Source organism: Crassostrea angulata, chromosome 8 (assembly GCF_025612915.1).
Source record: "Crassostrea angulata isolate pt1a10 chromosome 8, ASM2561291v2, whole genome shotgun sequence".
Taxonomy (NCBI): Eukaryota; Metazoa; Mollusca; class Bivalvia; order Ostreida; family Ostreidae; genus Magallana; species Magallana angulata.
In genome coordinates, this window is record NC_069118.1 from 34,059,199 (window position 1) to 34,071,408 (window position 12,210).

At 32.5% G+C, this 12,210-nt stretch overlaps 2 protein-coding genes across 2 annotated transcripts in view; one reads left to right on the forward strand and one right to left on the reverse strand.

Moving 5' to 3' along the window:
* The window catches only part of LOC128160617 (uncharacterized), a 174,163-nt gene that overhangs the window by 52,243 nt on the left and 109,710 nt on the right, over nucleotides 1-12,210 (reverse strand). The window lies entirely within an intron of this gene.
* On the forward strand, nucleotides 1,408-9,130 carry LOC128160629 (fibrinogen-like protein 1). The gene is made up of 7 exons (XM_052823984.1): nucleotides 1,408-1,515; nucleotides 1,913-2,246; nucleotides 2,788-2,845; nucleotides 3,752-3,873; nucleotides 6,887-6,983; nucleotides 7,098-7,262; nucleotides 8,519-9,130. The coding sequence occupies exons 1-7, from the start codon at nucleotides 1,499-1,501 to the stop codon at nucleotides 8,773-8,775; spliced, it is 1,050 nt and encodes a 349-aa protein (XP_052679944.1). The 5' UTR covers nucleotides 1,408-1,498; the 3' UTR covers nucleotides 8,776-9,130.

The window sequence follows — 12,210 nt, forward strand, 5'->3', positions numbered from 1 at the left end:
TGACTCTGTTCCACCGTACGATGCACATTTTGCAGCTCAATTGTTTTGAATGTTAATTAAACCTCCAATTTTGCACATTGTAATCCATGGATTCTGCATTTGTATCTTCTTCCTCGGATATACAAATTGACAAATGTAAAGTTTACAAGCTTGTCGAATTTTGACGTGACCTTATATGACAAATGTTTGGTGCTGGAAAAGGCATGCCGTAATCGCCGAAATGGACCAAATTAAACATAATATTTATGTTCTTTTGTTATAAAGAAGCAAGACTACTGCACTAGATTTATTGATAGAATTAGAAAAAAACATAGTTGAAGATGAAAATAGGCCACTTTTTCAAATAAATGACAAAGATGTAAAAACTGTAAAATATTGACGGGGTCAGACGAAACTAGAAAACACTGCTGATACATTTTCAATATATTGGGCAACATATAATATAGAATCTGACCCCTACATAAAAACATTAAAAAGTATGTCCCTGATATGGCAATCTTCCAAAAAGGGTGGGATATACAAGTATAAAAAACGCTACAATCAGATTCCAAATTGGATCCACCACCCAAAAAATAATCATAATGTTCAGTTAAACTGTAATAATGAATGCTGCTTTTTTCATCGCTTTTTTTTTGATCAAGATTTATTGATTGATTTTTTATTTGTATTTTTTTAAATAAAGCCAGTAAAATCAGACGTTCATTGTCATCAATAATTTTTTATTTGAAAATTCTAACTGGATTTAAAACAAAGAAAAGATATTGTTTTCTCTTTTTACAACATCGTAATAAGAATCAGGATAACTCACGATACCAAGTTCAAATCTGAAGGTCATAATTGGCTTTGATGTGATCAAAATTTACATTGAAATACGCAAGAAAAAGTTTTAATAAAAGATAATCAGTGGTGGCAATATCTTTTGAAACAAGCCACAGGTACCTCATGAATAAAAAAATCTTTCATCTTTTATCATGTTCATGAATATTTATTAATCCCTAATCTAGCAAAGAAACAGTAATGCTTTTTTTTAGAATTAAAGGTATATAAACGAAGGTCACTTTGCGAAAAAAAAAATGTTAATAACATTGGCGCGATGTGACCACCTTTAGATAATTGTGTGTTTGTCATCTTCCAACCGGCTGACGAATACGTACCATACTTAAAATACGTAAGTAACCATCATCTGGATGTGTAGTGCAATTTAGTTAATAGAAGTTCTTTGAATTTTTTTTCATTTGCACAATTTTGAAACAAAACTAAAACCCTGCCTAGAGAGCCAACGTTAAACACCAAGTCGAAAGCCGAAGAAAATTGATTGAATTTTGATGTGTTTTAAATCAATGAAATTAACTATTGTTCAACGTTAATAAGTGCATTGAATAAAGATTAATGCCAGATAAATTCCAGATTATCTTAGCGAAATGTAATGAGGAAATGTATTGTTTCTACTGGATGAGAATTTTCAGCAGGAAAACAAGTTAAATAGAGTTCTCTTTGGATGCTTGGATTTAAAAGGTACGTTTAAGTATCTGGCAGTGATTCTACAACATAAAGTACAGATATATATATATATATATATATATATATATATATATATATATATATATATATATATATATACACAAAACTATTTTCACAGTGTCCTGTAACGAATATGAAAAGAAAAAAAGGCAGGCAACACTAATGTTGTAGAACGTTAGTGCTTTCATTTCATTTTTTCAAACGTTTTACATCCTTTGAAATTATATATTTAATCATAATTTTTTCCAGAAAATTGTAACCAAATTCTACAAAGATTGATTTCAACCTTATGATGGTTGTTTTAGAACGTCACTTTTCATAAAGGGGTTAAAGGATGCATTGATCATTGAAAGTGTTACAATTCTAAAACATCATCTTATCTTTGATTTAGCATTTCGTCCGAGAAGATGTTGACTTCAATGTTCCTCGTCGGAACTGTGTTTTGTCTGATTGGCGGTTCTGCTGACGCTGTCGCTTTACAAATATCTGAACATTTTTTTAACGAAGGAGATGTTTCATATGAAAACGATAATAGAACCCTTTTAGAGGTAAACACGTCCAGAAAAATGACCAATGCCCAATGTGCAGCAAAATGTCTAGATGACCTGTCCTGTAACGCTATAGAACTGTGCCCCACGCCGTCTGGACAGACATGTAGACTCAGCAGAGGTTGGAAGAACACCGGCAATACACTGTCTCACTCCACGTGTAGACGCCTGCAAATGGTAAATATAATGTTAAGCCCCAATATGAAATAACTTTATTCGATATTAATTATTTTTTTAGTGTAACTTTTATGTTTATTTCGTTATCGATGTGTTGTATGAAAATTCAAGCTAAAATAAAAAGTTAAAATAATTGACCTCTTAAGAATGCAAAAACAAAATCAAATCTGATACCAAAAAACCGGCTTTTAAATAGAAATAATTCTAAATATGATATATGAAGGTATTTATTTTCATTTTCAACAGGTTTCAGATAAATGGTACATACTATACTAGTATGCAGTTTTGTTGGTTTTTTTTTTTTTAAATTATATCTATGCATACTTCTCTTTTTTTTTAAGATCGATCAACTAAAGACTTAATATTACACTAAGTGCAACAGTCAAGGCTTCGTCCCTTGCAAGTTTGCCCAACGGTGTCATAACTAGCGTTTCACAGACTGAACTAGACGATAGTTATATGTTACAAAAACATGTGCTGTCTTATTAATATATTCGTAGTTCACTTACTTCAACGATGAATTTAATAATGTTTCAATCAGGTTGACGAATGTGAAGGAGAAGGATATGTTGACAGAAGAAATGGGATTTGTACCTACGGTATGTCTACACTCTAAAACATTGATTTTAAATATGTGTCAACACTTTATTTAATGTATTTTTTGAAATATATTTAAAGTATCCTTTTGAAATGCACATATTTACATCCACTTAGTATTTTCCCGTACTGTTCATGATAACCGATTATAATTCAAACACGCATGGTATGACAGAAATCTACGTGATCCATTGAATCGAGCTAGTTGTCGATACATACGTAATAACACATTCTAAACTGCGTTTACGTGCAATGATGAGCTTTCAAAATAACAACATTAATTTGAATAGATATTCTAATTACATAATTTAATCTGCATGGCTACATTGGGAAAACAGATTTCACTTGAACGAGTGAACCTCGGACTTCCAAATAGTTATTGTTACATTGCAACCTTCCCATCCAAGGAATATTTTTTGAAATGTATCAAAAACAGTTTTTGCACAGTTACTTTTCAACAATCCGGAAAGTTGTTAAAGTAAACCGATATTGAGTTAGATATTTCACACATTAAGATTGCACAGAAGTTGGGTATTTTTTTAGCAAACTGAAAATAAGTGAGACATATAATTCATCTACTGAAGCTCACGGTAGCATGCGCGCAGATATATTGAGATTTTGTACCAAAAAGGGAGGGTTCAATGTAACTCAAAGATAATCCTTTTTTTTACAAAAGACACGGTAAACAACCTGTTACTTTTCTAAGCGATTTCCTTTTTACACACGACTTTACATACTATATATATTATGTATAGTATTTTTTAAAACCAAAGTGTGTGATTGACAATTTTGCATTTTTAAATTTAATTCTAACGACTGAGTTACAATTGTGGTTGAAACAATATAAAATAAATAAGTCCTCAAAGGAATTAATAAAATACCATTCAATCGTTGATTTTTTTTTTCAGATGAATGTCAAACATGTGACTGTGTCTCTCAATTCATGGGAAAGACAGGAGTGTACGGTATTGTTATAGGCGGGGATCCCAAAAAGATTTACTGTTCTTTCGAGGGAAGGTACACCTGGACGGTAAGAAAGGCATTGGCTTTGAAATATAATGGTGGTTTGTTTTTTTTTTATAAAAACCCTTAACACCTATTTGCAATGTCGAAAATGATATTTTAATTTTTGAAAGTTGTGTGTGCGAGAAGGAGGAAAATTTTATGCATTTGAAACTATTAAAATGTTAATTTATTATGCTACTTACAAATGCTCCTATAATCATAAAAGCATTTTATTGTATGATGATTAATTTTACATATGGCTCTAGATATATTTTATCAACATTTAACAAAATATATTAATTATTCGGTCTTACATATTCGATGTTAGCTTTTCTAACATTTTTTGCTGTATCGCTACGGCACACCGAAATGATATTTACCAAATCTTGGTTGCCAAAGTGCAAAGCTTGTTTCTACATGTACAAGGTTTTTGTGTTGGAGTGAAAGATTTAAGAAACAGTTCTTAACTGAGGTTTGTTGAACCTTACAACACCGAATGCAATGATTGACTGTCAGTAGAACCATGCAACAATGAGACGAATCTATGTTTACAGGTTACACGTTTGTCCGTGGCACTGGGACGCCAAACAAAACAATTTTTTCTAGATAACATCAAGGCAAGGGAAGCATTACTCGAGGAAGTCAAAACAGTTATCAGAAAACGGTGTAAAGATAGGGATGTTAATGTGACTGGTATATTCCCTCAGGCTGACCATTCAGCAAGAGAAGTAAAAATAGTAAATAAAAGATTTAAAGGAATCAGGAAAAGTCTTTAACACAAGCAAACTCTTCAATATACGATGTATCCTCCCTTCCACTAATAAGCAAGACGAACGTGAAAGTAGTTTTATCTTGTAGTTTTATTTGTTGACTTTAATACAGATATTGAAAATGTGTGCAGAGGTAGTCTAAAGTCAAAACTCCTTAACGAAATGACATAGGGACGACATCTTAGCAGTTTATTTACTTATGCCAACCATTATACGTTTCAAACAAAAGAGTCACAGCTTGAATACAGCTTTGTATCCGAGGGGATTATTCCAAAAGTGAATATTTCAACAGGTTGCCAATGATGTTTCTACCCACTTTCCACTACTCTGTGAAATTGACTATCAACATTCCAAAACGTTAATTAGCTGACACTAACAACTTAACAGCATCCAAAAATACGTGTGCCTACCTCTTAAACATACTAAATATAGTAATGTCATTTAAGGAGAATATCGACATCTTCCTCACAATCTAACCGCTTCGTTTCTATTATCTGCATATACCGTAAGGAAAATTCATTCCGTAGAATAAGCCATATTGGAATATTGGAGTTGCATAACGTTCACTTCAAAATGAAATGCGACAGTCTAAAAAACCTTGGGGTAAACAATACAAATCGTAATAAAACTACAAAAACAAAAAGCTAGATAATAGAAAACTTCATCGATTAGCTTAAAATATTGATCACATTCGATATTTAATAAAATTGACAATGCCGCCTAGCAAGAAAATAGATACTTTTTATAGAACAGCGTGGACTACAGTGAAACTTCTCAAAACCGGCACCCCTGAAACCAGCACCCCCTCAATATCGGCCGATTTAAAAAGTCCCGGCCAGCACTCTCTTTATTTCTTATATATGAACCCTTAGAAAACCGGCACCCCCTGAATACCGAACACCGGCCGTTTTTTGTCGGCCGGTCTTTAACAAACGTGTGAAATATACCCTCACAAAACCGGCCTATAGCTAGAGGGCAGAGACACCCGTATAATTGACAGAAGGTGTGAAAACAGCCGGTATACCGACTCGACAGAGTGTCAGTGTGATAGGTGTTAATTACGCGTGCTGAATATGGTTTTATAGCGGGTTGTTTAAATAATGTTGTTGTATTAAATGACTGAGAAATCGTGGTGTGTTTATTTTGTTTATTCTTATTTTATTTTATAATTCATCGATTTGATTTATACTACACTGAGTAAAGATTAGAACTCGGCGATAAGTAGAGTCAATGATACAAGCGGCAAAACTGTTTAGATAACACAAATTCTTGATAAGACTTTTTTAAATGTGTTATCTACTGTGATTTTGTATTCTACATTTACACAAAGAATATTTTAATTTCTTTTCAGGTGTTTCCAAAACTAAAATATTTTATCACAGTTTCAATGTAAACGCAAAATGATATAAGCGGCCTTTCAAAGAAAATTTGACATATGACTTTGTACACACGTACATGTACAAAGTTGGTGTTCTATCTTTGAGATCATATTTGCGCAATGCTTTTACATATCAACTGTAATTGTAATTATGTTAATATACATAGTTCATTTTTGCAATATATATTCAAATTCAAATCTTATTATTTTCTATAAGTTACAAAAAGCATTATACTTGTATATATCTTCACATGTATTGTGTTTATATAAATGGATCAAACAGAGACATAATTTCCTTGACAATGGCTGGTTGTAACTAAACCTCAGTAAACCAGCACCCCCTGTAAACCGGCCATTTTGTCCGCTCCGGCAGCCTGCCGGTTTAGAGAAGTTTCACTGTAGTAGAATATATTTAAAACACTTTTCCAGAATTCAAGGGTTTTCAAAATTTCCTCTGTCACTTTTTAGCATATCAAACATTGGATTGCGGACCACCAAACGGTTTCACTGATAAGTGCCGTTATTGTGTGTGTTATGTTATGAATTGAGACTAGAATTGCAATTTATTTATCCTTTATTGGCTGTGTTTATGGTGCAAGTTTGGAAAAGATATTGTTTTACAAAACGGAAGCATATTAACCGTTGCATTTATGTTGTAAAAAGAACCAGAGGTTTCTTTTCTATAGACTGCCGTAATTTACAAAATAATGTTCATCACAAATATGTAAATTTATAAATATGTTTCGTTTCCGTTCTTTTGTCACATCAGTTTATAGTTTGAATATTCAATACTCTTCATTAAATTGGAGGCAATAAAGAATATAGTATCTTATCTTATTATTGACCTGGGAGTGTCAAATAATTGTAATTTACTAGTATCTATAACTAAGGTTATTCAAAGAAGACACGATGGATCAGAGAATTTCTACAGGAACTGGACAGATTATGAGTTTGGATTTGGATCACCTGCATCCGAAGTCTGGTTAGGTATTGAATAACATGTATTTGATTATAATAGCATTTATAACATGTTGCTCAAGTTTGACCAATTTTAGAGGAATGAGGAACATCTATTAACGTCAGGTAAATTATCATTTCAAGGAAACAAGTACATCCATCGTCTGACCGCTAACGGTCACAATGTACTGAGGATTGAGTTGGAGGACCATGATGGAAACAAGCGGTATGCTGAATACAGCAGTTTTACCGTGGCTGACGTCACAGACAATTACAGGATCCAGGTGTCTGGATACACTGGAGATGCTGGTACGGAGAATTTTTTTTAAATTTTTATAAACATATAAAAGTTTTGAGGTCAGTTCGTTTCTTTCTTTCTTGAGACGAACCTCTCTAAAAAATGTACAAACACAATGGTTAAATATATATACTTTAGCAACAAACAGGTACAAAACATAATTTTTTTTATTAAATACTATGGTTATAATGATATTCTTGGGCATAAAATTTCCTTGATTTAGTTATAGTCATAGTTCTTGTTTTATACAAGTCGCAAAATTGTGGCCACTGATCCTATCAATAGAATATATACCATTATGATTAGATATTGCACTTTAATGAACATTTCATGTCGTCGTTCAACTCAACAACGAACTCTTCAAAATTAAGTTTTCTACGGACATTGACGAAACCACAATATTGCGATTAAAGGTTGTTAACAAAGTAAAGCTGAAATATTTAGATTTTTTTCTTTACTATTGATAAATGTGGCTAAAGAAATCATCTCTAAAATTTCAAGGTAGATCTTATGGGTAATTTGTTGATTTATCAGCTCCTTAGTAATAGAAATGTCAATAATGCGCTACGCGTATTGCTATACATTGTTGTATCAATATATTGCGCCCGAGTTAAAAATAGATAAAATCTCGCAATTTAGCCTGTTTCTTCTTCTTTGGTCTCACTACCTAAACTAAAATTACTAAATTGTTTTTCTTAGAACGCCATTAAAGATTTAGTACTGAATCCTTCTGTTATTCAACATTTTTTTTCTGTTTTTGTCGATTTTACATATCTTTTTAATAAATCAAGAATAACCTTCTTTTAAAAAAAATTTTAATTTGAAATATTTGAAATTTTTATTTACTTAATATTAGTACATAAAAACTTTTATAGCTAAAATATCAATGTTAAATATGTAAGGTAGATTTGTTTCAGGCTCTTAAATAGTATCACATTCAGCGTGTTTCTCTCCTATATTAATTGAGTTTATTTCTTGCAGTCGTCCACTTTTTTGACACGTTTTAAGTATATCTGATCTTGCCTCTACTTTTGTTAATCTCTAGTTTGTTTATTATTATTTTTTTCATTGTTTCTTTTTTTTCACCTGTATTAATCTTGAGTCGATTTTTGAAAGCTTTTTTTTAAATCACTGTTCTTAAGCAAACAGTAAATAACAATGAAAATATATATTTTCGTAACTTAAAAATTATACATTATTAAATATAAAAAATCTCTTTCAAGTTACTTAAATATTTTACAAAATTGTCAAATACATGTATTTACAGGTAATACCTTAGAGAAAACTTGTTATTATTGTAACAATGGCCAACCCTTTACCACCTATGACAGGGACAATGACAATTATAAAGGCAATTGCGCTGTATGGGCCAAAGGAGGCTGGTGGCACAATGGATGTCAAAATAGCTGTCTGAATGGACTGTATGGTGATAACGGGTATGCGCAGGGAGTTAACTGGGAGGACTGGAAGAATTTAAAATACTCCTTTAAATTGTCTCTCATGAAAGTCAAAAGATCGTTATAAAAAGCAAGCATAACTCACAGTATTTGTCCCGTTTCAACTTTTTAGTTTGAATTGAGTGTTCGTCTTGTTGGAATTTGACACTAATATTCAACGAGGTTTCACAGGCCCGTAAAACAAGCATATCATTGATTGTTAAAAACTTTAATTATTGATACTACAAAAATATCGACGATTTCCTATTTTGGGAATGTAGTACTTTTATGAAAATTTATGACGTGTGTAACAGCTTTCAAGATAAATGATGTTTTTCTATTGTCAAGCAGTTTAAAAGTTTCATTTGTATATAAACATTTACTTGCTTGTAGTTATAACTGGGATATAATTTATTTGTATACTTGTCTTAGCACCTTTTGTATATTCGTTTAGTCTTATTATAATAAATTCAGTGCATGGTAAGTGGTTTGTTTTTTTTTTTTGCCAAATCAGATACTAAGTATTCTAAGTATACAACCGAATCAGCGTTAACAACTGTTGACAACTGTTTACTTCTTGCGCATTGTTGCAAGTTCAACATCTGAATTATCATATAGTGAATTTGACATACCATAATTCTGTTCATCAAATTCAGTTTTCTTTGCTATATATTTCAGTGTTTATTTATATTCAACTGGATCGTCGGAAAGTATGGATGTAAAATCAAATTACTCAAAGTGCAGAGAAAAGGATTTTAAAGATTGCATACATTTAATGTTTCCTGGGATGGGGTAATCTAAATCGCTTTCTTATAAATATTCGTTCAACCTACGGGTGCTATCTACCAAATTTTGTGTACAGTTTTTGTGGATATAATAAAAATGTTCAAAAATTATCGGAAATTTACAAGATCGAAATGAGATCATCTGAGTGACTTAAATCTGATCCTTCTTAACATATTCAGGGGTTTTTTTTAAAGGATTATATCCGATAACTTTCCAAAAAGTAATTATTTTTTTTAAATACCTTTATTTTGATTCTTTTCAAACTTTTTGTTTGAATTAGTTTGACAGATCCCGATTTAAGTTATGTTAATCGTTTAGCTGACTTGAACTTAAAGAACCACTGGGTCAATTGAAATCAAACTTGCCACAAAGCATCCTTAAATAAAGGGAATTTAAATTGTTAAGGGTGATGGGTCACGCCTTCTTACAAAAAGGAGATAATTAATAATGTAATACAATTAGCTATACCAAATTGTGCTATTATTATCCATGTTTACTTTCATTCATCTATTTTTGCTATCTTGGATGGATATTAATTTACACCTGATGATAACCAAGGACATTTTGACCATGCCAAGGAGATTATAACTGGACCTCTGATGCTAGGTACATTATCAGTATCTATTTGGTCATCGACTTCGTGGAACTCTATGATAGGACTATCAGAGTAATAATTGATTTTCCATCCGTCTTGAGACATTCACCTGTCAACTACTATCCGATAAAATATTGCCTCGGACAATACAATACCCGGACTTGGTCAGAAGAGATTAGTCCTCAACACACCACCAGTGAGGAAGGTTCCCCTTTGAAGAGACTCCCTGCCATCATTGTGGCCAATAACGTTCAGAAAGTTATTTTCTATAGTAATTTGATTGATTCTCATTCCAAGGACAAACTCTTTACAGTAAATTTCTAAGAACTGGGACATATTCTAAATAATATTAATAATATTGATTATGTTATTTATCTTGTACTTTATTAAAATTAATTGAACGTAGTACTCTGTTTCTTTTGTGCTGTGTTACAATAATTTTTGAACAATGTTGGCATATACTAGCATTAAAAATCTCAAAACCTTTTGGCCAAAGAGGTTGAAACTTGTATGAAAGCATCCGAAGGTAGTATAAATTTATTTTAATGCAAAGCGTATCACATATGTTATGTGAAACATTTATTTGTTGATAAAGTTATCATGTGCATATCTTTGTGGGCCATGGTTGCAGAAACAGTTTCCTATACAAAAAGTACTGAAAAACTGATGTCTTCTGCAAAGTTTTATAGACCTATACGGGGGAATGCACTTTATAAGCGTCACAATTACAGTACTTTTGCGGAAGATTCAGAGAGGATAATGAAATTTTTTTTCATTAACTTTTCAATATTCATGTTTGAGTCATTTTTATTGGGTTTTTTTCCAATAAAAATCACTCCCAGCAGGGCAAATTATCACTGAAATTGTATCTTCTTAATACATTTGTATGACGTATTGCAATTATCGAACTATTGTAACAGATGTGCGCGCAAAGTAATACAGGGGTCCTTAACACCAAATTCAACTTCTCATTATCCTGATTTCATGTATGATTATAGTGTGAATATTCACCAATAAATTTAGAATAAAATAGAAAGTCTATATTTCATATTTTTAGCGTACAAGGTATATATGTAATAAAGGCCCTGTAGCACCAGGCTGTGTTTTTATGGAGTTATTACGGTGTTTAAAAAATTCTGAAATGGCCGTAAGATCGCAGAGGAAATTCATGTTAATGTATAATTTTACATGAAATTTGTATAAGGTAAAGATATCACGGCGTTCTGATGGCGACCGAATCTTCTGACAGATGTCTCCTTTAGACACTTGTAACAGTTACCTCGTCTATACGGAGTTTCTCTTGGCGATTGACTGCGGTCCAGCTGAACTGTACCTACATTGTTTGAGGTGCCAAGAATTGTTTTCCTGATTTTAGTACGTGGTAAATGCGCTGACTGCGTGCACACGATTTTTCTCCTACTGATCGAAATGCATTGACAACCTATAGGACTCCGTGAGGTCCCTGTGCAGGCTCAGTCGTCTACAGTTGCGTCCATGCTGCGATTATATGTTACTTGAGCGCACCAGCGGATATCTTGTGGCGCTGTTTGAGTTCTTACCGCGTTGCTAAGCCGACCCAATTTTGTCTCTACCGCATGCGTGTTTATCAGAACGCAGAAGAACGGCGCTTACTTTGTGCCTGCTTAAAGTGCACGTCGTCACGCGTGGCGTACTTGGCGATCCCACTGCGACAAACGAAGATGTCACTTTGTTGTTGCAGCGCTGTAGGAACACCTCGGCGTTTTGTAATTTTCATGAACGCAACAAGATCACCTTGAAGACGCAGCCCTGGTGGTGTGACAGGGGTTTTGGATGTAGTGTTTCAGTATGTTTTGGTTTTTAAACATTAAACGTTAAACGAAGTGTTAACTTTTAATGGATTTTGTTTCTAATCACAAAGTATAATTTTGAACTTATTCTTAATTCACCAGGATTATTTCAAGTCCGTGTTGCTTTATCACAATAAATTAACAATCTCATATAGAAAAAAAAACTTACTAGTCCGTATTACTCAATTATAAATATACAGTCATATACAAACACATCGAAAATAAGTACGATTTTCTCTGTTACTGATTGATTCATATCACGTGGCCATGGACTCTGCCTTTAGTTTTCCTTTATAATTACTTCTTTGTTAAT